At 39.5% G+C, this 26,918-nt stretch overlaps 1 protein-coding gene across 2 annotated transcripts in view; it reads right to left on the minus strand.

The window, feature by feature from the left end:
• The window catches only part of TRPM6 (transient receptor potential cation channel subfamily M member 6), a 146,818-nt gene that overhangs the window by 23,816 nt on the left and 96,084 nt on the right, over positions 1-26,918 (minus strand). Inside the window, exons 9-16 of one of the 2 annotated variants that reach the window (XM_060199294.1) lie at positions 23,692-23,863; positions 22,679-22,847; positions 21,282-21,405; positions 16,704-16,776; positions 16,489-16,589; positions 5,235-5,369; positions 3,580-3,633; positions 1,300-1,440 (exon numbers count right to left, since the gene is read on the minus strand). In XM_060199294.1, coding sequence (XP_060055277.1) covers positions 1,300-1,440; positions 3,580-3,633; positions 5,235-5,369; positions 16,489-16,589; positions 16,704-16,776; positions 21,282-21,405; positions 22,679-22,847; positions 23,692-23,863 — 969 coding nt within the window. Of the gene's footprint in view, positions 1-1,299; positions 1,441-3,579; positions 3,634-5,234; positions 5,370-16,488; positions 16,590-16,703; positions 16,777-21,281; positions 21,406-22,674; positions 22,848-23,691; positions 23,864-26,918 lie in introns of those variants that run through there. The other variant, XM_060199295.1, reaches the window with a different exon arrangement.

Genomic DNA, 26,918 nt, shown 5'->3' on the forward strand with positions numbered 1-26,918 from the left:
AAATAAAAAGAAGATTAACAATAGTAACAGCAAACATTATATTTCTAGATAATAATGAAAATCAAGTAAGATTCTGGGTCCTGCCAACAGCCAATGACTGTCTTTCAACTGTTATTAGTAATAAATAGGTTTTGTGATCACTCACCCAGCAAGAACCCCCTCATAAGTTCCTTCTTATTACTAAGCACACGATTTCCTAATATCTTAGAGCACATGCTCTTTTGTTCCCTATTATGTACCTGCATTCCTTTTCTATGTGGAAATTCTAGAATCATTGTGTGTTGTTGTATATCTGGACCGAGTTCAGAATCAGCAATAAAGATTCACAGTTCTGATAAGAAAAAAGTTCCCATTCACAAGCTACTCTGAGGTTAAGGTTAAGCTAAACAATTATGGAATTTCTCCAGGTGTTTAAAAATATCACCACTAAAATTCCTGTGGTCAGTCAAATAACAACACAATTCAATGTCTGTTAGCATGAAACTTCCATCAATGGGAAGGAAAAACAAAAGTTAGCATTTTCAAAGGAATTGATATAAAAATGTATGATATAAGCCATAGACCTCAAACTATATTTGAGGTCGACTTTAAAGAAAGTATTTTTTAAAAACTTAATTATTTTGTTGGTGGAGAGGTTGACACATGAGTATAATTTCTCACCTCCCTGTGACAGGTGTCTGCAGAACACTTTCATCCTCAACCTAGGTCCCTCCCCACTATCAAGCAGCAGGTAGTGCTCCCCATTGGGCTGCAGTAAGCACCAGCCAAACCCCAGCAACCTCAGAGGATGTAGTGTTTCATCTCAGTGAAGGGGTTGGAGTCTACATCTAATGGCTCAGTAAAAAAAAAAAAAAAAAAGAAAAAAAGAAAGAGAAAAAAAAAGTTCTGTGAGATGTGATTTCTTTTTTGATTTTTTTTCACTTCTTGTTTTTTTTAATATTTATTTATTCATTTACTAATGAGAGGGTGGGGGAAAAGGGCAGGGCACTGGTACACCCAGGTGAGCATACATGCTCCAATGCACATTTGTATTACAATGCACAGTGTGAAGGGGAAACTTCACAAGTGCTGAAGCAGGACTTCAGATGTCTCTCTCCTCTCTATCTCTCCCTCTCCTCTCAGTTTCTCTCTGTCTCTATCCAACAAATAAATTGAAATTGTTGAAGGTGAGGAAGAGAAAGGCTGAATGTACATTTTAGAAGCTATTCACATCTGAACTTTCTAAGCCACCTTCCTAACCTGATCAGTGTAACTCCTGATCAGACTTTATTTGACTAAGGTTTATCTCAGTGATGTTACCTTGTGTTTGTTGTAGATGTTGTTGTAGACAGCTCTGAAATTCTTTCTAGTATAGCTGCTGCGATAAGCTCCACCAATGAGGTATTCTATGACCAATCCAATGTCAATCAATGTGATTTTGTGGGCTGAGAGAATGGCATGCTGTAACAAAAACATGGGATAGTTTATAATAACATAAATCAAAGACAACAAGACATATCTTTTTCTATCATCTATTAAGTTTTTCCACCAACTATTGATACAGTCTATTTGTTCAGATAATACAAAGATATTTAGCTTTCACACAGCCTTTTTTTGACTGCCACTCAATGCCATTTATTTTATTTATTTATTTTCTTTTTTTCTCTGTTATATATGGACACTTTATCTTCATAGACACAATTAGAGTAAAATAAAATTAAAATCCATCAAAACAGTTGATCTTGATTGTAAATGGCATAATTACTACGCCAGAAGTAAAGCCAATAAAGGATATATTACAATATAAGTAATCCAAAAGTAAAGTGGGGTTAAATCTTCAGCTTCCCTGAAAAAAACTGAAATGAAAGGGCTCTCCTACCTTACACTGAGCAAGAATAAAACAAGGATATGGGAGGAAGGTGAGCAAATAGAAATGTGAAACACAGTAGCAGAACCAAATGAGATACCAAAACATGAGTGTCTACCAATATAAACATTAGGGCTTGTAATAATTCTGACACAACCCAAAGTTTAAAGAGAATGTCACCAGCCATAGATGGGCAAGGATATGGAGAAGTAGAATTTATCCTGACTTCACAGGACAAAGCTTAAACTCACAGAAGAAATGAAAGAGTTCCCCAAGTATCACTTATATTCAAAACAATTATAGAAAAATCATGGGAAGCTGGGTGGTGGCACACCTGGTTGAGTGCACATGTTACAATGCTCAAAGACCTAGGTTCGAGCCCCAGTCCCCACCTGCAGGGGGATAGCTTTGTGAATGATAAAGCAGGGTTACAGGTATCTCCCTGTCTCTCTCCCACCCCACTTCTCTCTCAATTTCTGACTGTCTCTATCCAATAAATAAAGAGAATTTAAATTTTTTTTAAAAAAGAAAGAAGAAAAATCATGGGAATATGGGGAAGATGAAAAGAAAAGAAGAAAAAAAAAGATATCACATATTAGTCTCCTACAAAAAGGCAATAAAAATTGCTCTATAAAAATCTTCAGCAGTTATCACCTTCACTGGCAGTAGACTGTTTCATGGTGAAATGAAGCTCTGGTTAGACGTTTAGTAGTCTCCAACTCATGTTTTATAAGAGAAAATAATTATGAGATGCCACTGGGATCAAATTTTAAAAAAACATAAATTACAAGGGAAACTGTCAGAGTATAGGTTTGGGGCTGGAGTCGATAGTATAATGGTTATGAGAGACTCTCATGTCTGAGGCTACAAAATCCCAGGTTCATTCCCCCACAGAACCGTAAGCCAGAGTTGAGCTTAAAAAATAAAAATAGTAGTCCAGGAGGTAACGCAGTGATAAAGCTTTGGACTCTTAAGCATGAGGTCCTGAGTTTGACCCCTGGCAGCACATGTGCCAGAGTGATGTCTGTTTCTTTCTCTCTCCTCCTATCTTTCTCATTAATAAATAAATAATATCTTTTAAAAATAAAAATATTTTTGTCAGGACAGACAGCATAATGATTATGCAAAGAGACTCTCATGCCTGAGTCTTTGAAGTCCCAGGTTCAATCCCCTGCACCACCATAAGCCAGAGCTGAGCAGTGGTCTATTAGGAAAAAAAAAAAAAAAAAAAAAGGAGCTCTTGGTTTCTATCTCCATCTTTCTCTCTGTATCTCTTCCATTAAAATAAAACAAATAAAATATTTTTTAAATAAAATAAAAGATTTTTAGGGGGTTGGGTTTGAGCCTCCATTTCCCCACCTGCAGGGGGGTCGGTTCACAGTTGGTGAAGCAGGTCTGCAGGTATCTATCTTTCTCTCACCCTATCTTCCCCTCCCTCTCAATTTCTCTCTGACCTTTCCTGTAAGAAAATGGGAAAAAAATAGCCTCTAGGAGCAATGGATTCATAGTGCAGGCACTAAACTCCAGCAATAACCCTGGAAGCAAAATAAATAAACTAATTAATTAAAAAAGAGTATAAGTTTGGTTATAAAATTGTTCCATAACAAGTAACAAATAATGCACACACATACATACCACCCAAAACCACCATTTTACAAAGCAAAAGCTGATGTGTCCATTACAAAGCTAAGGAACTACACACAGAAAATCGCACACCTTCATAATTAGGTTACCTGTTTTACATCTTGGACAAGATAGTGCAAGAGTATATTAGTAGGTCCTTGTTTCTGTAAAAAGGCAACAGAAAGTTATTCCTTTTATAACCATGTATTAGAAGAGAGTTTTTATTCCAAAAAGTAGAAAATAACCCAAATGACTGATATTTTTCAACATCTTTAGTGATGAAGCATGTGCCATATTAATTCTAAGAAAGATATTTCCCAAGAGGATATGTAATTAGATTTAAATCTTTTTCAAGGGCTGGGGAGACTGCATAATGGTTCTGTTTAATATATTCATACCTGAGACCGTAAGATACCAGGTTCAATCTCCTGTACTGCCATCAGCCAGAACCAAACGGGGCTTTGGTCTCTCTCTCATTAAAAATCAATCAATAAAGTAGTTTTAAAATGAAATCTGTGGTATATATAAAATATATCAGGCCTGAGACAGAGACCCCTAGGTAGGGTGTGTGCTTGGCCAAGCAAGCAAGTCCATGTTGAGGCCTGGCACCATACTGAAGGGCCCATGGCAATAGGGTAGCTCAAGCACTGTGGTGTTTCTCCCTCTCTGTCTCTCTATCTGAATGAAGAAGTCCTCCAGGGAGCAGTGAAATCACACAGGTGTGAGCCCTCAGATCTTCACACTAAGTATCTACCTAAGTAGCACAGACCTAATCAACTTTATTTTCATGAAGCAGAATTAAATCTTAATTTGTAACTGGCCTTACTCAGATAAAGCGATTGCAAATCCCATCACATAGCTACATTCCATCAATAAATACTTATTAAACATCGTTTTCTCAAACTTTCAAGGAATTCAATGGAGAATATTAGAACTTTCATCAAAGAAGAGTTTTTACAGTAAAACAGAAGAGACTAGTTACTTAGGTTAACACACACACACACACACACACACACAGAGAGAGAGAGAGAGAGATATGAATATGTGTGTATAAAAAGAGGGAGTTGCCAGGGAGTTGGGAAGTAGCTTGTGCAGTAGAGCACCAACTCCACCTGGGTTTGATCCTCCAGTCCTCACTGAGGAGCACCATGCAAAGCAGATCAGTGCTCTATTCTCTCTCACCTCCTATGCAGTTAAAAAAAAAAAAAAAAAGAGCCTGTCTGAAGTACTGTAATTACATAGGCACAAAGACCCAGAGAAGCCCTGGTGACCCACACAAAAAGAGTTACAAGTGATGTATAGTATAGGGATAGACTGAAAGAGTGTTTTAAAAGGTGAGACTCAAATAGGGTTTTGAGAAAAAAAAAAAAGTAAGATACAAAGACTAATACGGACATTTCAGCAGTATACACGGCTTGTACAATTGGCAGTTTCAATAGAGTTTGCACAGGACCCCCACAAGGAAAAAGACTCTTATCAGTGCCCTTAAACTGATATGCTTCTAATAACTCAGTAAAAGTAATTTGTACTCATTTGCACCCTTGGCTTGAGCCAAGGCCTCAGTATCCTATTTTTAATCAGCATATGTCTCTATTGTATGTAATTAATAAATAGAAACAGATGACCATAGGATAAAATCATATTGGTAAAAAAAAAAAAATTTCAAAAATATTCAAGGAAATGTGAGCATTCAAGATTCAGTGTAAGCTAAATATTAAGTGGTAGACCTTTAAAGAGATGATTGAGCAATTGTTCCAATACTTACTGTGTTATAGAGCTCTTCCAGCCGGGGAATGGTGAGAAAACGATGCAAGTTCACGCCATATTCTATCAAGAGCTTCACAAAATCTACACGATCCATCACTAAAGCATCTAGCATCGCTTGTTCCAAGGAGCCAGGCTTTGAAAAGTAGAAACACACAAGTGACACAAAGACAGTTTAGAAAATAGAAGTGATCAAGAAATGACTTGCATTTCAACTAAAACCTATACAAACATGATCATATAATACAATTTTACTAAGAAATGCTCAAGCCATGGGTGGAGAGTAACAAAGTGAAAGTGTTCTTGGATGTGAAGAATTACTATTATAAAAAATAAACGGGAGTCAGGTGGCAGCACAATGGGTTAAGCGCACGTGGCGCAAAGCGTTAAGGATCCAGGATGGAGCCAGGAGTCGCTTCACAAGTGGTGAAGCAGATCTGCACGTGTTTATCTTTCTCTCCCCCTCTTCATCTTCCCCTCCTCTCTCCATTTCTCTCTGTCCTATCCAACAATGACAACATCAATAACAACAGCAATAATAACTACAACAATAAAACAACAAGGGCAACAAAAGAGAAAATAAATAAAGCTTAAAAAAAAAACATCAATGCCTCCTATATTAATAAACAAGTTTATAACATAATTCTTAATAAAAATCCAGTTTCTTCCTGCTTTGCTTTTTGTATTTTGGTATATTTTCACTTAAGCCGTACCTGGTTCTGGATATAAATAGTAATTTACACACACTCATCTACTTCTACTTTTACCTAAAACTCAGCTAAAGTAAATTGAATTTTTAAGAAACAATTCAAAAAACAAGGTAAAGTGATAATTCTTAGTTAAGTAAAGAAGCAAAAAGCAACTAGCGGATGGTTTCACTCATATGTGGAATATAGAGAATTGAAACTCATGAATCTGCAAAAACACACACACAGTCAGACAGCTCTAAGATACTGTGAGAACTGTGGTGGTGATCATTAGGAGGGTGGGGGCACAGAATTTTGGTGGTGGGTGTGGTTTTGAAGTCTACTATGTATTCTTATAACATTTTAAATCACTAATGAAAAAATAACAAAACATATCCATAGAAACAAGGTTAAAAGTGCAGCATTTACAAAATTGGAAAGCAAGAGCCAAGTAACTGGCAGCATTTTCCAGAAATGGAAACTTAGAAAAACCCCAGTCTAACAAAAGTCACAGAAATGTCTGACATCAATCAATGAAATAATTATTTATATGCTGACTCCTCAATGTTGGGGGCTTCTCACTCACCCCCTCATCCAACTTTTATAATGCTATCAGCAAAACCTTCACCTTCCACACAAGGAATTAGAAGATTTTCTAATAGAAGAGAAATAATTTAGATAAGCTGACATCTCAGGTCACCCAACACAAACCATTCAGATTGCCCTTCTGCAAACCTCAGAGACTAAACCATGGGCTCATAATTTCAGATGAACTTTCTATTATCAACTCTTAAACAAAAAAAATCTATAACACACCACAAAACATCAACTAAGGTATTGAATAGGCAGATTAGTATCAGCGCACAGGCATTACAGGCCTGAAATCCCAGAGGCCCAATCCCTGGTGTCATCCCCATACCGGCCTTCAGTAGTGTTCTACTATCTCTCTCATAATTCCTTTCTAAAAGATGCTTAATTAAAAAAGTTAACTAGGAGGAATCAGATAATACAAGAAGAAAAATGTATAACGGGCCATCAAAACACACAGAGAACTTTTAAATATATTTTATTCAGTATGCTATTAAAAAAAAAAAAAAGGAAAGGATGACAGAGGACCTAGTGGGGGTTGTATTGTTATATGGAAAACTTGGAAATGTTATGCATGTACAAACTATTGTATTTACTGTCGAAAGTAAAACATTAATTCCCCAATAAAGAAATTAAAAAAAAAAAAAGGGGTAGTGGGAACATTACGGAATTATACCCCTATTATCTTATAATTCTATAAATCAATACTAAATTTCTATAAAAATAAAAATAAATAATTAAAGGTTAAAATGGGGGGATTGAAGAACAAATGTACACATAAATCTACTGTGAAGAGAGGGTGAATAGTATTCTTTGTGGTAGAACAGATACTTCACATGTATGAGGCCTCAAACTCTAGTATAAAAATCAAAATAAGGGAGTCAGGCAGTAGCGCATTGGGTTAAGCACAAGTGGCACAGTGTTAATGAACCGGCATAAGGATCCGGTTCGAGTTCCCAGCTCCCCACCTACAAGGGAGTCGCTTCACAGGCGGTGAAGCAGGTCTGCAGGTATCTATCTTTCTCTCCCCCTCTCTGTCTTCCCCTCCTCTCTCCATTTCTCTCTGTCCTATCCAACAACAACATCAATAACAACAACAATAAAACAACAAGGGCAACAAAAGGGAATAAATAAATAAATACTTTTTAAAAATCAAAATAAAATAAAATAAAATAAAATGAAAAAAAATCCTAATAGACTACCAGGAACAAAAAGCTACATACAAGGCATGAAAATTAAAATTAAGAAAAATCTACCAAAATGAAGACCTGAGAGTTAAGAGAAATCTGAAGATTTGAAGAGCAATCTACACTTACATTGTTTAAATAACAGAAATACAGAAAGAGAAGAAATAGGGCAGTAAGTCCCTCAGAGTGGAAACTCATGACTGTCACTTTGAAAACATGCGTCCAGTGTAATGGAAGACTCAAAAATCTCCTACATTATTGTGAGATGTCAGAAGAAAAGAAAAAAAGTAGTTTTGAAACTTCCTGGGGGAAAAAATGATAGGATTATAAAGATTTTAAAAAAAATAGTAAACCTTAGAGAATCAAAGCATTTAAAATTCTAGAAAATTAGTTTCAATATTGAATTAAAATATCTCTAAACATGTAAGTTCTCAGAAATTTTATTGTCCATATTCCCTTCATCCTAAAGTTACTGAATGATGCATGCCATCATAATCCAGTAGTAATTCAAGGATGAAAAAGACAGAAGGAACTATAGAAATGATCCCTGGATCGACCTGTCAATGCCCATGTCCAGCGGGGGAACAATTACAGAAGCCAGACCTTCCACCTGCTGCATCCCACAATGACCTTGGATCCATACTCCCAGAGGGTTAGGAAAGCTATCAGGTGAGGGGATGGGATACGGAGTGCTGGTGGTGGGAATTGTGTGGAGTTGTACCCCTCTTATCCTATGGTTTAGTCAGTGTTTCCTTTTTATAAATAAAAAATTAAAAAAAGAAAAATGATCCCTGGAAGCAGTCTTTGATACTGAAAACCAGCTCTAAATCAGGAGGTATTCCTAGGAGCTGGAAGGAAAATAGTTGTAGTATAAGGAATAACAGGCAGCCAGTTCAGAGTACAGCTGGGAGAATCAGAGCAAAAATGTTGAGAACTCCCTAAAACTGACACATCAGAAAACTGTTATATGACTTACTATTTAGAAATAGAAGGGACATAAGTATCCTGGTTCAAGCCCCCGCTCCCTACCTGCAGGGGAGACGATTCGCAGGCGGTGAAGGAGGTCTGCAGGTGTCTATCTTTCTCTTCCCCTCTTTGTCTTCCCCTTCTCTCTCCATTTCTCTCTGTCCTATCCAACAACGATGACATCAATAATAACTACACCAATAAAACAATAAGGGCAACAAAAGGGAATAAATAAATATTTAAAAAAAAAAAAAGAAAGAACGAAATAGGAGGGACCAGGTAGTAGTACACCTGTTTGTGTGCACATGTTACCATGCACAAGGACCCAAGTTCAAATTCCCAGTCCCCGCCTGCAGGAAGGAAGCTTCACAAGTTACTGAACAGTGCTATAGGTCCTTACTATCTATCTACTTATCTCCTTATCTATCAATTTCCCTTTGTCCCAATCAAAAATAAATAAATCCTTAAAAGAAAAGATTAATTGGCCTCTTAATTAAGCATGCTTTCTGGATAGTTTTCTTTCTCTAGGCAATGATTTAAGTTTGCAAGTTTCAATGTATTAAACAATATACTTACTTTAGCCTATATATGGATTAGGGAAAAGTTAAAACCTCATAGTAAAATACACTGATGCATGATTAGAGAAAAAAATTTAAAAGACTTTATTCATCAGGTCCTGAAACATGATGGCAGAGGACCTAGCGGGGTTTGTATTGTTATGTGGACTACTGTGAAATGTTATACACATATAAACTATTTTATTTCCTGTTGGCTATAAAACATTAATCCCCCAATTAAAAAAATTTTTTTAAGTATGGAAATATCTAAATCCTAAATAAGCATCAAATATACTTAAATCTTCATATTAGCAGAGTTGGAAATTCCTGTTTCTTTCATAGCCTTTTAATATCAGTTGATTTTTTTAAACAATGTGTATGAAGTTTTTAAGAATTTATTTATTTATTCATAAGAAAGATAGGTGGAGAGAGAAAGAACCAGACATCACGCTGGTACATGTGCTGCAAGGGTTTGAACTCAGAACCTCATGTTTGAAAACCCAATGCTTCATCCACTGCACCACCTCCTGGACCACAAACAATGTTTAGGAATTAGTTTGATTCAAAAATGATATACCTGTTACATAGTGACAACTATAATTTTAAAAAATCAAATACCGTTCGAGCCCCCAGCATCCCACCTGCAGGAGAGTCGCTACACAGGCGGTGAAGCAGGTCTTCAGGTGTCTGTCTTTCTCTCCCCCTCTCTGTCCTCCCCTCCTCTCTCCATTTCTCTCTGTCCTATCCAACAATGACAACAACAACAATAATAACTACAACAATAAAACAAGAAGGGCAACAGAAGGGAATAAATAAATATAATAAAAAGATTCGACTTCCAAAGGCTGAGCTACAAGCAGCAGATTGCTTTCTCTCCTCTCCTCTCCTCTCCCATATCAACTAGGAATACCAAGGGCGACCACCCGGGACCAAAACAAGACAGGATTAGAATGACCACAGGAACCCAGTAAATCACCCATGAGTATAAACATGTGTGGCTGGTGACAGAGAGGAGAGAGGGGCCTAAGAAGAGATTAAGTGACTGCTAACAGTTCAGCAATTTATCAGTGGAGACACAACCTCCAGTCTGCTCTACCAACAAGGGGACAACTGAAGGGAGGAGAGGACTCCCCAGAGACTCACCAAGTGCAACTCTGAGTCTCCATTGCTACTACCCTCAGAATCTAGAGCAGCAACAGGAAGGGACAACTCAGGGATTGAAAAAACTGTTAATTTCCACCACTGTAAACCCTTTAATTAACTTACTTAGACACAAGTCAATCCAGGCAATAGTGATCAATAATTTGAAAAGTACTGATAAAGGGAACTCATAACATAATATATAAAATGGTTAAAACAACAAGAAAAAATATTGGAGACTCAAACCAGGACAAGAGACGAGCTAAAAGTCCTCCAGAGGGTGAAGCACAAAATAACGAGTTCAACATCAAAACATTAGCTAAGGAAATAATAACAGGAGTGAGTAAAGAATTTGAAAAAATTGTAATCAGAAATGCAGGAACAACAAATGAGAATATGGAAGAAAATTCTAATTATCTCATAGTTATTAGAGAGCTGAAAGCTGAAATCGCTGAGCTAAGAAGGCAACTAGCTGAACAAGCTAAAACAGTATCAGAGCAGGGAAACAAAATAGATGAACTCCAGAAAACAGTAGAGGGCAGAGAAAATAGAATCTATGAGGTTGAAGACAGAATTAGCAAGATTGAGGATGAATTAGAGACAACTAAAAAAGAAGTAAGAGATCTCAAAAAGAGATTAAGAGATGCTGAAAACAACAACAGAGTCCTATGGGATGACTTCAAAAGAAACAATATACGCATTATTGGCTTACCAGAGGAAGAAAGAGAAGGAGAGGAAGAAAGCATTCTCCAGACCATAGTAGCTGAAAACTTCTCTGGTCTAGACAACACCAAAGACATAAAGATTCAAGAAGTCCAGAGGATCCCAAACAGAATTAACCCAGACCTAAAGACAACAAGACATATCATACTTAGAATGGAAAGGAAAAAGGATAAAGAAAGGATCCTGAAGGCTGCAAGAAAAAAACAGAGTCACCTACAAAGGAAAACCCATAAGATTAGCAGCAAACTTCTCCATACAAACACTACAGGCCAGAAGAGAATGGCAAGATATCTATCGAGTGCTCAATGAGAAAGGCTTTCAGCCAAGAATACTATATCCTGCTAGACTGTCATTCAGACTAGATGGAGGCATCAAAACCTTCTCAGAAAAGCAACAATTGAAGGAAGCAACCATCACCAAGCCTGCCCTAAAAGAAGTTCTAAAAGGTCTCCTATAAACAAGCAGACCACCACCAATAGGACATATATCAAAACACTCTAAAACTCTACTACAAGAATGGCATTAAAATATCTTCAATCTTTGATATCAGTAAATGTCAATGGCCTGAATTCACCTATTAAAAGACACAGAGTAGGAAGATGGATCAGAAAACACAATGCAACAATATGCTGTCTACAGGAAACCCACCTAACAACAAACCCACCAAGACAAACACAGACTTAAAGTGAAAGGATGGAAAACTATCATACAAGCCAATGGCCCACAAAAAAGGGCAGGAACAGCTATTCTCATATCTGACATGATAGACTTTAAAATAGATAAGATTAAAAAAGATAGGAATGGACACTACTTAATGCTCAGAGGATCAGTCAATCAAGAGGACTTAACAATTATTAACCTCTATGCACCCAATGAGAAGCCATCTAAATACATCAAACTTCTACTGAAAGAGCTACAGCAATATATTAACAGTAACACAATCATAGTAGGGGACTTCAACACCCCACTATCTCAACTTGACAGATCATCCAGGCAGAAAATCAGTAAAGACATAAGGGAGCTAAATGAAGAGATAGATAAACTAGAACTATTGGACATTTTCAGAGTCATTCATCCCAAGAAACTGGAATACACATTTTACTCAAATCCACATGGATCATTCTCAAGGATAGACCATATGTTAGGCCACAAAGACAGCATCAGCCTATTCAAGAGCACTGAAATCATCCCAAACATCTTCTCAGACCACAGTGGAATTAAACTAACACTTAACAATCAACAAAAGATTAGTAACAGTCCCAAAATGTGGAAGCCCAACAGTACACTTCTATTTTTTTTTATTTTTTTTAAATATTTATTTTATTTATTAATTCCCTTTTGTTGCCCTTGTTTTATTGTTGTAGTTATTATTGTTGTTGCCGTCATTATTGGATAGGACAGAGAGAAACGGAGAGAGGAGGGGAAAACAGAGAGGGGGAGAGAAAGATAGACACCTGCAGACCTGCTTCACCGCCTGTGAAGCGACTCCCCTGCACGTGGGGAGCCGGGGCTCAAACCGGGATCCTTATGCCAGTCCTTGTGCTTTGCACCACCTGCGCTTAACCCGTTGTGCTACAGCCCGACTCCCCAACAGTACACTTCTTAACAACTTCTGGGTAAAAGAGGAAATCAAGGAAGAAATCAAAATGTTTCGAGACTTCAATGAAAATGAAGACACAAGCTATCAAAATATTTGGGACACAGCTAAAGCAGTCCTAAGAGGGAAGTTCATAGCTATACAAGTACACATTAGGAAACAAGAAAAAGCACAAATAAACAGCCTGATTGCACATCTTAAAGACCTAGAAGAAGAACAACAAAGGAATCCTAAAGCAACCAGAAGGACAGAAATCACTAAAGTTAGGGCAGAAATAAGTAACATTGAGAATAGGAAAACCATACAAAAGATCAATGAAAGTAAATGTTGGTTCTTCGAAAGAGTAAACAAAATCAACAAACCTTTAGCCAGACTCACAAAAAAAAAAAAAAGAGAAGACCTAAATAAATCAGATAGTAAATGAAAGAGGAGATATCACAACAGACACTGCAGAAATTCAACATATCATGTGAGGCTCCTATGAACAACTATATGCAACCAAGCTAGAGAACCTGGAAGAAATGGATAATTTCCTAGATACCTACCAACTTCCAAAACTAAGTAAAGGGGAAGTGGATAACATGAACAGGCCCATCACAACTAATGAAATTGAAACAGTTATCAAAAATCTCCCCAAAAATAAAAGTCCTGGACCAGATGGTTTTACAAACGAATTCTACAAAACCTTCAAAGAAGAACTAATACCTCTACTTTTAAAAGTCTTCCAGAAGATTGAAGACACTGGAATACTCCCTGCCAGCTTCTATGAAGCCAACATCACCCTGATACCAAAAGAAGACAGGGACACAACCAAAAAAGAAAACTACAGACCAATATCTCTGATGAACATAGATGCAAAAATATTGAACAAAATTCTAGCCAACTGGATATAGCAGTATATCAAAAATATTGTTTATCATGACCAACTGGGGTTTATCCCAGGCATGCAAGGTTGGTTTAATATACATAAATCAATCAATGTGATCCACCACATCAACAAAAGCAAGACCAAAAACCACATGGTCATATCAATAGATGCAGAGAAAGCCTTTGACAAAATACAACATCCCTTTATGATCAAAACACTACAAAAAATGGGAATAGATGGAAAATTCCTGAAGATAGTGGAGTCTATATATAGCAAACCTATAGCCAACATCATACTCAATGGTGAAAAACTGGAAGCATTTCCACTCAGATCAGGTACTAGACAGAGCTGCCCACTATCACCATTACTATTCAATATAGAGTTGGAAGTTCTTGCCATAGCAATCAGGCAGGAGCAAGAAATTAAAGGGATACAGATTGGAAGAGAAGATGTCACACTCTCCTTATTTGCAGATGACATGATAGTATACATGGAAAAACCTAAGGAATCCAGCAAGAAGCTTTTGGAAATCATCAGGAAATACAGTAAGGTGTCAGGCTACAAAATTAACATTCAAAAGTCAGTGGCATTCCTCTATGCAAACACTAAGTTAGAAGAAATTGAAATCCAGAGATCAATTCCTTTTACTATAGCAACCAAAACAATAAAATATCTAGAAGTAAACCTAACCAAAGAAGTGAAAGACTTGTATACTGAAAATTATGAGTCACTACTCAAAGAAACTGAAAAAGACACAAAGAAGTGGAAAGATATTCCATGTTCATGGGTTGGAAGAATTAACATCATCAAAATGAATATATTATCCGAGCCATCTACAAATTTAATGCTATCCCCATCAAGATCCCAACCACAGTTTTTAGGAGAATAGAAAAAATGCTACAAATGTTTATCTGGAACCAGAAAAGACCTAGAATTGCCAAAACAATCTTGAGAAAAAAGAACAGAACCGGAGGCATCACACTCCCAGATCTCAAACTGTATTATAGGGCCATTGTCATCAAAACTGCTTGGTACTGGAACATGAATAGACACACTGACCAGTGGAATAGAATTGAGAGACCAGAAATGAGGCCCCACACGTATGGACATCTAATCTTTGACAAAGGGGCCCAGATATTCCATGGGGAAAGCAGAGTCTCTTCAACTAATGGTGTTGGAAACAATGGGTTGAAACATGCAGAAGAATGAAACTGAATCACTGTATTTCACCAAATACAAAAGTAAATTCCAAGTGGATCAAGGACTTGGATGTTAGACCACAAACTATCAAATACTTAGAGGAAAATATTGGTAGAACTCTTTTCCGCATAAATTTTAAAGACATTTTCAATGAAACGAATCCAATTACAAAGAAGACTAAGGCAAGTATAAACCTATGGGACTACATCAAATTAAAAAGCTTCTTCACAGCAAAAGAAACCACTACCCAAACCAAGAGACCCCTCACAGAATGGGAGAAGATCTTTACATGCCATACATCAGATAAGAGTTTAATAACCAACATATATAGCTTGCCAGACTCAACAATAAGACAACAAATAACCCCAGCCAGCAAGAGAAGGAAGAATATGGGATGACCTCACTCATAGGCAGAAGCTGAAAAATAAGACCAGAAAGGAAAACACAAAGCAGAACTTGGACTAGAGTTGGTGTATTGCACCAAAATAAAACTCTGGGGTGGGGAGTGGGGAGTTTCAGGTCCTGGAATATGATGGCAGAGGAGGACCTAGTAGGGGTTGAATTGTTATGTGGAAAATTGAGAAATATTACACATTTATGAATTATTGTATTTTACTGGTGACTGTCAACCATTAATCTCCCCAAAAGGCAAAATTAAAGAGAAAAGGAAAGGAAAGAAGAAGAAAGAAGAGAAGGGGAGGGGAGGGGAGGGGAGGGGAGGGAGGGAAGGGAAGGGAAGGGAAGGGAAGGGAAGGGAAGGGAAGGGAAGGGAAGGGAAGGGAAGGGAAGGGAAGGGAAGGGAAGGGAAGGGAAGGGAAGGGAAGGGAGGAGGGGAGGAGAGGAGAGGGGAGGAGAGGAGAGGAGAGGAGAGGAGAGGAGAGGAGAGGAGAGGAGAGGAGAGGAGAGGAGAGGAGAGGAGAGGAGAGGAGAGGAGAGGAGAGGAGAGGTTGTATGCTTTACATTGGGTTGTTCTAGATCTCCCCCACCAAGAGAATTGGATCAGTCCAGTTAGTTTCGCGGGCCCACTTGGCCCCGCCCCTAGGAACCCCAAGAGAGAGGGTTCCAAAGTGCGAGAGTTCCAGAGTTCCGGAGTTGGAGAGGGTTCCTGAGTTCAAGAGTAAGAGAGAGTGCTTGCGCCGCTGCAAAAAGAGACAGCAGAGTTCTGCTTGGTGATTAGTTTGTCTTAGTTTATGAATCGTTGTTCCTGAATAAAGAAATACAGCTTCCCTGCCCAGCCGTATGTCTCTGGTCGTCTCTGTTACCCGCCCGTGAAGCTAGCCCGGCCAGCTAGAGCCTCCGAATTTTAACAACAAGGAGAGGGGAGGGGAGGGGAGGGGAGGGGAGGGGAGGGGAGGGGAGGGGAGGGGAGGGGAGGGGAGGGGAGGGGAAGGGAAGAGAGAAGAGAGAAGAGAGAGAGAAGAGAGAAGAGAGAAGAGAGAAGAGAGAAGAGAGAAGAGAGAAGAGAGAAGAGAGAAGAGAGAAGAGAGAAGAGAGAAGAGAGAAGAGAGAAGAGAGAAGAGAAGAGAAGAGAAGAGAAGAGAAGAGAAGAGAAGAGAAGAGAAGAGAAGAGAAGAGAAGAGAAGAGAAGAGAAACATGTTTCCAAGGAGACAAAGTATTCTGGGACATCGTGCTACTCACACACATCACTCACACTATTCTATCTTTACTCCAGTTTTTCCCTTAGCCCCTCCCTAGCAAACCAACACAGATTTTTTTTTTAAGTGAAATTATTTTCACCATACCTTCCAGTGTTGTCCATAAATGAGGATATGTTTCTTGGCAATGTCCATTCTGTCCCAAGTCATTGCCAGATTTAATTGTTCTAATGCTGACAAATTTGTGCCTAGGGTAACAGAAAGAAATAAGCTTATAGTCCATTTAAAATATCAACATAAAATGCAGAGTGCCATGGGGTGTGAAAAGTGAGCAGTAATTGTGTTTCTATTCAGGCACTTACCTTTTAGCAGAGCTGTTAGGATTGCTAAATCCAGGTCTTGAGACTCCTCTGAATCAGCATCAAATATGGTAATCTACAGCAGTTCAAAAACAGAACGTCTTAAGTGTGGAGAACTACAAAAGGAATGCTTTTTAAAGCACTCCCAAAGTTCACGTGAGTTAATTAACCAAGCAAAACATTTTTTATTAATAACTTAATAATGATCAACAAGATTGTGGGATAAAAGGGGTATAATTCCATTACAATTTCCACCACTAGAGTTCCATATCCCAAGAGAAGGAGGTTTTATAACTTAATACACATAGGTAAAGAGAGTCATTGACATTCAATAGAAAGTTATGTACTAAATATATCAATAGTTGGAAAGTATCAGTAAATATTTGTTTTAATGAGGTTATGCTGGTTTACATAGTGTTTCCAGGGGGGTCAGGCAGTGGTCCACCCACTTAAGTGCACATATTACCAAGAGAAAGGATACAAGTTCTAACCCCCACTCCCTTCCCCACCGGGAGACGGTCCGCTTCATAAGCAGTGAAATAGGTCTGCAGGTGTCTTTCTTTCTCTCCCTCTCCCTATCTCCCTAGCCTCTCACAATTTCTCTCTGTCCTAGCTAATAAAAAATAGAAGAAAAAGAAAAGGAAAAATGGCCACTGGGCGCAGTGGATTTGTAATGCTGGCACACTGGCACTGAGCCCCAGTATTAATACTGGTGGTAAGAAAAATAAAAAATATAAATAAATAACATTATTTAGTGATTCTACCTAGTGTATAGTGCATTTTTGGTAGTTTTGATTTGTATTCTTGATTTGAAATTAACGTGAAATTTTTCAAATGCTTATTGACTATTTGGTTATCTTCTGTGTAGCGGAAGACATTTTTCATTAATGTCGAAAACCAGTTAATATTTTTGTACTTATAGTAGAGAAAACTTTTAAAATAATATAACACAGACCTATAGACACTTAGGAAAAACAAATTGATATATATCAAATTCCTGTTCAGCTCTGCCCTATGGTGATGCTGGGGATTAAATCTGAGACATTTACTGTCTCAGGCATTAAAGTATTTTTTTTTGCATGCTGTTATGCTGTTTCCACAGCCCAGGAAAGAAAAAATCCTTAAGCCCGTGTGTCCTAGAGGAATATATGTGAAAGGATAGTCGGGTAATATTGTGATGTGCACATGCTATGATGAATAGAAATTTAGTGTCACTTTCTCGTGTAAAGAAAACCATTCCTCCATTTAAAAGGATGCTCAGTGAGACCATTCTGCTCACCTAGCTATAACTTCTAGGGGCCTGATAGTGATGTGCCTTGTTGAGTGTACACATAAGCAAAGACCCAGGTTCAAGCCCCAGGTCCCAACTACAGGGGTAAGTTTCAAAAGTGATAGAACAGTGCTACAGATGTCTTTCTCCTTCTCTATCTCCACCTCCCCTGTCAATTTCTCTCTGCTCTATTAAATAAATAATATATTAAAATAATAATAAATAAAAATAAATAGGTCCTGGAGGACAAAGTGGGACCTAGTGGGGTTTGACTTGTCATGTGGAAAACTGAGAAATGTTATATTTCTCAGTTTTCCACATGACAAGTCAAACCCCACTAGTTATTGTATTTTATTTTACTGTTGACTGTAAACCATTAATTCCCCAATAAATAAATTTAAAATAATAATAAATAAAACTATGAATTTTGCTCTATAAGAAATGAGTCCTCATGGATTGGGGTGGTGTAACACCTAGTTATGTGCAAATATTATCATGCACAAGGACAGGGGTTCAAGCTCCCAGTCCTCACCTAGCTTCACAACTAGTTAAGTAGTGCTGCAGGTGTTTCTCTCCCCCGCTCTAACCCTTACCCCCCTTAATTTCTCTAATCTATGAAATAAAATAAAGTTTTTTAAAAAAAGAGGGGTCCAGGTAGTGGTGCACCTAGTTAATTGCACATATTACCATGCACAAAGACACAGGTTCATATCCCTATCCCAACCTGCAGTGGTAAATCTTCACAAGTGGTAAAGCAAGTCTGTATGTATCTTTCTGTCTCTCTTTCTCTCCCTCTCTCCTCCCCTTCCCTGTCAATTTCTCTCCATCCCATCAAATTAAATAAATAAAGTTAGAAAAATCTTTAAAAATATAAATTCTTAAAAAAAGAAAAGAAGGGAATCCTTAAAGACTTATTATATAAGTGAGGCAACTGCAATGGCCCAATGGGAAAGGATAACAGGTGCGCACACAAAATCCCCACACAGAGTTCGTTGCACGAATGTCAGTTGCCTAACTCCTCTAATCTGGTGACATCCCTAATACATGGGACTACCTAGTTCCACTTTAGATGGAACATTATCTAACAAAGTTACAGATACTAGATACAGGCTAGGGTTTAGGGTACTGAGTACAGGTGTACATGCATCCATAAGCAAGGGGCAATTATATAGCACAAAGTAAAAGTGCTTAATAGCCCTCTGTGATTAGACTTAGACCTAATAGGCCTGGAATCCTAATGGAAGTGCCTAAAGAAGGCATCATAAATTCTTGATCAAGTTATCTTGACAGTCTAGCAGAAAGGCCCAAAGAAGACAGACTCCATAAATCTAATTCTGATTGGGTACAACAAATGTCATTCAATGCTTTAACAATTGGGAGTAAGTATAAACTTGTCAGATAAAGAAAGGACTACAAAAGCTGGATAAGGTCAAGCCCTTTCCTCAATTCTGACACCATCTTCTCAGACAATATTTTTGTCCAACTCCATATTAGCTATCAAGCTCAAGCAAAAACTACGATAGTCATGGACCCCTAGGAACATACCTAAAATAGACTTCCTCACTTCTTTCCACTCTAAGATTCCCTATTCTCATCTGCTCTATTCTTACTTTTTGATTCCTGTTCATTAATCATTTTGTCTCTTTTTTTATTTTTTATTTCTTTTTTATTATTTCTTTATTGGAGAATTAATGTTTTACATTCAACAGTAAATACAATAGTTTGTACATGCATAACATTCCCCAGTTTCCCATATAATAATACAACCCCCACTAGGTCCTCTGTCATCCTTCTTGGACCTGTATTCTCCCCACCCACCCCCACCCCAGAGTCTTTTACTTTGGTGTGATACGCCAATTATTTTGTCTCAGTTTATATTTTACCACCTCTCAGTCACCAAGTTGCAGATGCTATCATAATTCCATCCTCATTTCCCTGGGCAGATGACCTCACCAATATGTTCTGGAACCTCACCTCTTCAGAGAAAGATAGAAACAGGCTGGAAGTATAAATTGACCTGCCAACATCCATGTTTATGTCCAGCAGATAAGCAGTTACAGAAGCCAGAACTCCCACCTTCTGTACCCCAAAAATAATTTTGGTTCATGCTCCCATGGGGGAGAAGTGATAAGGGGAAAATGACTGGAGGGTTCTGAACTCCAACTCCATCAGGACCCAGAGAGGGAAGAAGAAAAAGGGAGAGACATTTGGATGTAGTAATAGGTGTATGTGTGACTTGGAAAGGAGGAGAAGATGGGACCACAGGAAAAAAAAAAAAAAAAAGGACAAATATAAACAGATAATTATAGAAACAATAGTTGGGAGTCAGGCGGTAGCACAGCGGGTTAAGTGCAGTTGGCGCAAAGCACAAGGACCAGTGTAAGAATCCTAGTTCAAGCCCCTGGCTCCCCACCTGCAGGGGAGTCACTTCACAGTCGGTGAAGCAGGTCTGCAGGTGTCTTATCTTTCTCTCCCCATTTCTGTCTTCCCTTCCTCTCTCCATTTCTCTCTCCTATCCAACAACAATGACATCAGTAATAACTATAATAATAAAACAACAAGGGCAACAAAAAGGAATAAGTAAATAAATAAATATTTTAAAAAGAAACAAGAGTTAACCCATATCTTCAACCTTAGGAATACATACTGTTGTAGCTTATGATGGAGGGAATGGGGATGTAGAACTCCGGTGGTGGGAGCAGTACAAAGTTGTACCCTTGTTATCTTGTGATTTTGTAAATCAAAATTAAATCACTAAAAAAAATAAAAATAAAAAAAGACTGTGGTTTCAAAGCCTCCCTACAGACCTCTATGGAAAACGGAATAAATATTCAAATGATATTCCAGAAGATCCATATGTGGAGGTGTTCCTTTGCCCTCAGACAAGATGTGTGTATATTTGTGATCACCTTCTCTGAAATAATATATAATCTAAGTGTGTCTCCACAAATGCAGTCAGGTATTTGGGGGGGGGGGGGAATGCAGTGGAAGTGGACACAAAGGAAAAAGGGAAAGAAAGAAGAAAAAAAAAAGCAAGTCTAGTGGTCCAGGACATTGCACCATAGAGATAGAAAAAGCATTGAACTCTTAAACAGGAAGCCCTGAGTTCAAACTCCAGGGCATATGATGTCCTGGTTCTCTTTCTCTCTCTTCTCCTAGCCCTCATTAAAATGTATGTATACCAAGTTTACTGAATAGCCAATTAAATAAAAAAAAAATGAAAGCTTCCATGCTTTTAAATATTACAAAAATGCAGAGTACAGTTGTTGGAAATTATAAGTCAAACTGAATCACTGATTCATCATACTCACAGAGTCCCTGTGAACCATGCACTCCATTAAAATCTTAAAAAGGTGTTTGGACTGCTTCAGACTAAAGTTGAAAGTGTTCTGAATCACGTGAATGAGCTCCTCCTTCACTTGAGGACGGAGAACCCTGAGGAAAAAAAGGTCAATGGTCACGGCTCAATGAAGGGGACAGGCCACCAACAATAGTACAAGCAGACCTGTCTGTCTCATCTGACGGTTTCTCTGGACATTTCCACTAAGAGCAGCTGAGGAGGAAGCAGATGGGAGTAGCAGGGCCAGGATAACTGACTTGCCATGATCTGGAGAGAAGGCACTCTGGGACCAGTCCTTGAACTGACAGATTTCCCTGGGGGTGGGGAATCTCTTGAAACTATGGCATTATATTCTTTTTTTTTTTTTTTTCCTCCAGGGTTATAGCTGGGCTCGGTGCTTGCATCATGAATCCACCGCTCCTGGAGGCCATTTTTCCCCCTTTTTGTTGCCCTAGCTGTTGCAGCCTCGTTGCGGTTATTATTGCCATTGTTGATGTTGCTTTGTTGTTGGATAGGACAGAGAGAAATGGAGAGAGGAGGGGAAGACAGAGAGAGAGGGGAGAGAAAGATAGACACCTGCAGACCTGCTTCACCGCCCATGAAGCGACTCCCCTGCAGGTGGGGAGCCGGGGGCTCGAACTGGGATCCTTACGCCGGTCCCTGCGCTTTGCGCCACCTGCGCTTAACCCACTGCGCCACTGCCCGACTCCCGGCATTATATTCTAAGGGTTTGAAAGTCCAAAAGATTTAAAGAATCCAGGGTGACTTTAGATAAGAGAGAAGAGTGAAAAGTTAAATCAGAAGAAGGTGGAAGTTGAGGGTGGCGGTTCAAATGCAGAAAATAAATTCTAAGTAAAGAGCTGAGAGAGATCAATTATGAGCAGTGAGTAAATGTTTATTGAGTTCATTGTGGAGGCAGTTTTAGTTCATAGGCACAGTATTTACTCAGTAGAAACTCCTTGTTTTTCAAAGTGGAGGAGTCACACTGGATTCTAGAGAGAAAATACCTTCTTACTTGGAAAGGGAGGGAACCAATATTTCATTTAAGGAAAGTCTATGCTGTACAAGTGCAAGCGTGTCAACTACTTTCATTCCTGCTATTTTCACTATGGGCAGTTGAACTTGGAGATGGATGGTGATGCACGTGGTAGAGAACACACAGTGCTCAAGGACCCATGCTCCTGCCTCCGCTCCTCCCCACTTGCAGGGGTGAAGTGTCACTACTGGTGAAGCAGGGCTGCAGGTGTCTCTCTTTATCTCTCCCTCTCTATCTGCTCCACTCCTTTTGATACCTGTCTCTACTCAAAATTAATAAAATATTGTTTTAATTTAATCGAACATTTCAGCCATGAAGTGAGGCCAACTCACCCTTCATCAGCCAGGTGTTTATGGGTGAAGGCCAGGAGGTCGGCAGCCCTGCCGGTGCCCTCGCAGACTACTACGGGGTCCCCGTCTCTCACAGTCTCCCACACAGACAGAATGGCGTTGGGTCCACCCTCCACCAGCAGTCCCACCACAGGAACGCCTTGTCGTGAACCTGTCAGAAAGCACAAAACAAGGTCACAAAGCCTGCTTTCCACCAAACAACCCAATTTCCACACCTAAGTCTTTGTTATCTTATTTATTTTATGTATTTATTTATTGGATAGAGATAGAGAAATTCAGAGGGAAGAGGGAGATAGAGAAAGAGGGGGGCAGGTGGTGGTGCACCTGGTTGAGCACACATTACAATGCACAAGGACCCAGGCTCAAGCCCCTGGTCCCCCACCTGCAAGGGGAAAACTTTCCAAGTGATGAAGCAGGGCTGCAGGTGTCTTTGTCTCTCTCCCTCTATGTCTCCTCCTTTTTTCTCAGTTTCTGGCTGTCTCTATCCAATAAATTAATAAAGATAGTACAATTTTTTTCCTAAAAGACACAGAATTTAATATTTAATAAAGAGAGAGAGAGAAAGAAAGAGAGGGCCCAGGTAGTGGCACACCTAGGTGAACACACATTACAATGTGCAAGCCCAGTCCCCACCTGCAGGGGGAATGTTTTGTGAGTGGTGAAATAGTGCTGCAGGTGTGTCTCTCTTTCCCTCTCTATCACACCCTTCCCTGTCATTTTCTGGCTGTCTCTATCCAATTAATTAATTAATTAATTAAAATTAAAGAGACAGAGACTCCTGCAGCCCTGCTTCACCACTCCTGAAGCTTCCACACACACACACACAGGTGCAGACTGGGGACTCTGGACCCAGATCTTTGCACTTGGTAATAGGTGTGCTCACCGCCTGGCCCTCCTGACTCCTTTTGACAATGGGTACAGGAGTCAGCTTCAGGCAGAGTTGGTGGGAGCTTCCTCCCCCACCACAGGGCTTGCTGGCATGTCCCAATACTCACGGCTGTGTATCTTCTGCAGAGAGAGATACTTCTCCAGGCTCCTCCTGAGCTTCATTTCATTTCCATACTTGCCCACAGTGCCATCATCGGCCAGGATGAAGTGCGAGTGCATGCTGTTGAGAGTAGTGAACTTGCTGAGGGGGTTGCCCAGAGCCTGGTACAGACATACCACCTGCGAGACAGCCGGAGGGAGAGGGGGGGCTGTAAGTGCACATGTGACAGTGCACAAGGACCTGGGTTCAAGCTCCAGCTCCCTACCTTTGTGGGAAGTCCTGTAGGTGTTATTTGTCTCTACCTCTGCTCCCCCCACTCCATCTCTATCTCCCTCCTTCCCTCTAAATTTCTCTCAGTCTCTATTCAAAATAACTAAAATATTTTAAAAGAAATGCATAGGGGACTGGGTGGTTAAGTGCACATGGTGCAAAGCGCAAGAACCAGCGTAAGGATCCTGGTTCGAGCCCTTGGCTCCCCACCTGCAGGGGGGTCTCTTCACAGGCAGTGAAGCAGGTCTGCAGGTGTCTGTTTTTCTCTCCCCTTCTCTGTCTTCCCCTCCTCTTTCCATTTCTCTCTGTCCTATCCAACAACAATGACAGCAATAACAACAACAACAATAAAAACCACAACAATGATAAACAACAAGGGAAACAAAAGGGGGAAAAAAGAAATACATAATACTTTTTAAATTATTTTCTAAAACATGAAATAAGATTTGCTCCCTAAAATAGTACTCTTTAATTCAGCTCTGATGAGGATCAACTTGAGGCTTAGTTTGCTTTTTGATTCTGTTGTTTATTTGCTTTCATATAAATAGAGAGAGAGGTAAAAATGCAGAAGCAAGAGGGGTAGAGAAGAAGAAAGAAAGAAGAAACACCTGCAAACCTGATTCACTGCTCATGAAACTTTCCCGCTGTAGGTGGAGAATTGAGAGGCTCAAACCTGGGTCTTCGTACACTGTAATGTGTGTGCTCTACTGGGTGTTCAACTACCTAGTTGTTTGTTTATTTGTTTGTTTTTCAAATTATCTTTTTTTTAACACTAGAGAATGTCACTCAGCTCTGGCTTATAGTGGTGCTGAGGATTTAGTCTGGGGCCTTTGGTGTCACAAGCATGAATGGTTTGTTTGTTTTTTGCTTGTTTGTTTTGCATAAGTATGACGCTATCTCCTCCACCTTTTTTTTTTCCTTTATTGAGGAATTAATTTTTTACATTCAACAGTAAATACGATAGTTTGTACATGCATAACATTTCTCAGTTTTCCACATAACAATACAACCCCCACTAAGTCCTCTGTCACCCTTTTCCAGAACCTGTACTCTCCCCTTTCCCCCACCCACCCCAGAGTCTTTTACTTTGGTGCAATACACCAACTCCAGCCCAGGTTCTGCTTAGTGTTTTCTCTTCCGATCTTGTTTTTCGACTTCTGCCTGAGAATGAGATCATCCCATATTCATCCTTCTGTTTCTGACTTATTCCACTTAACATTACTACCTTTAATTTACCTTTTATGTGGAACAATATGTGGGTCTATCATGCCTCGCTGGTTCTATGTAAGTCCACAACTGAACTACATAAGAATTACACTGGAGTTGAAAACTCCCATGCACATCATGCTCAATAAGACATGTCCGCTGGACCACAAGCATGGCTATTATAGTACAACAATGCGGCTAAAGAAGGGTCTAGGGGCCGGGCAGTGGTGCACCCAGCAGAACACACACATTCCATGCACAAGAACTTGAAAAACCTCCAGGACTCACCTGTGGTGGGGAGGGGGAGCAAACACTTCACAAGAGGTGAAGCAGGTCAGAAGGTATCTCTTTGTTTGGTTTGGTTGGTTGGGTGGGTGGGTGGTTGGTTGGTTGGTTTTATTTTGTTCTGTTTTACCAGAGCACTACTCAACTCTGGTTTATGGTGGTGCTGGGAAATGAATTTGGAACTTGGGGCCTCAGGGTTGAGAGTCTCTTTGCATAACCATTATGCTCTCTCCTCCACAACCCTCTCTCCTTCTCTGTCAAATAAAATTGAAAGAAGAAAACAATGGCCACCTGGACTGGTGGACTCATCATGCAGGCACCAAGCTCCAGTAATAACCTTGGTAGCATAAATAAATTAATTAATTAATTAATTAAATAAAGAAGGGAAAAAGTGTGGGGCTGGGGGGGGTAGGTAGAATAATGGACCTCTTTGTGGGCCCCTACGGCACCTTGCCTTCAATGTGGATCAACAGTGGCAGGGACTATTTAGTTCTCCAAAGGGAGGTAGGGCAGCATACTCTACCACTCGAGAAAGATGGATCCTGAAATTAGCCTGGAATGTTCCTAGCCATGACCACAGAATATGAGCTCAGACCTACAGGGATACAGAAGTTACATAGGCTCCTATGCTGAATATGGGCCCCAGATCAAATCAATGGGTGTACAGTTAACAATATATATACTTTTCCTATATTTCAGAGCTGCTCTCTTCCCTGATCCAGCTTTCTAGTCCTTCTTCCAACTATGACACCATCTCCCCAGAAAATACCTTGGGCCCACCTGTATGTTAGCTGTCAGGCTCAGGCAAAGAAAAAAAAAACTAGTAAAGTCGGGAGTCGGGCAGTAGTACAGCGGGTTAAGCGCACATGGCACCAAGCGCAAGGACCAGCGTGAGGAGCCCGGTTTGAGCCCCTGGCTCCCCACCTGCAGGGGAGTCACTTCACAGGCAGTAAAGCAGGTCTGCAGGTGTCTGACTTTCTCTCCCCCTCTCTGTCTTCCCTTCCTCTCTCCATTTCTCTCTGTCCTATACAACAATGACATCAACAATAACTACAACAACAATAAAAACAACAAGGGCAACAAAAAGGAAATAAATAAATATTTAAAAAAGAACTAGTAAAGTCATAGGCCCCTTGGAATACACTTAAAATAGACCTACTAGCTTTTTCAAAAATGGAGATTCCCCCAATCTTCATCTGTAATATTATTGCCTTTACATTCATGATTAGTCCACAATTTGTTCTACTTTATATCTTAATTCATTTTCAGTCACCAGGTCCCAATTGCTACCAAGATGTCAACCTGACTTCCCTGGGAGGATGACTCCACCAATGTGCCCTGGAGCCCTGCCTCCCCAGAGCCTTGCCCCACTAAGGAAAGAGACAGAGATAGGCGGGGAGTATGAATCAACCTGCCAATGCCCATGTTCAGTGGAGAAGCAATTACAGAAGCCAAACCTTCCACTTTCTGCAC

The sequence above is a fragment of the Erinaceus europaeus genome, chromosome 10 (assembly GCF_950295315.1).
Source record: "Erinaceus europaeus chromosome 10, mEriEur2.1, whole genome shotgun sequence".
Taxonomy (NCBI): domain Eukaryota; kingdom Metazoa; phylum Chordata; class Mammalia; order Eulipotyphla; family Erinaceidae; genus Erinaceus; species Erinaceus europaeus.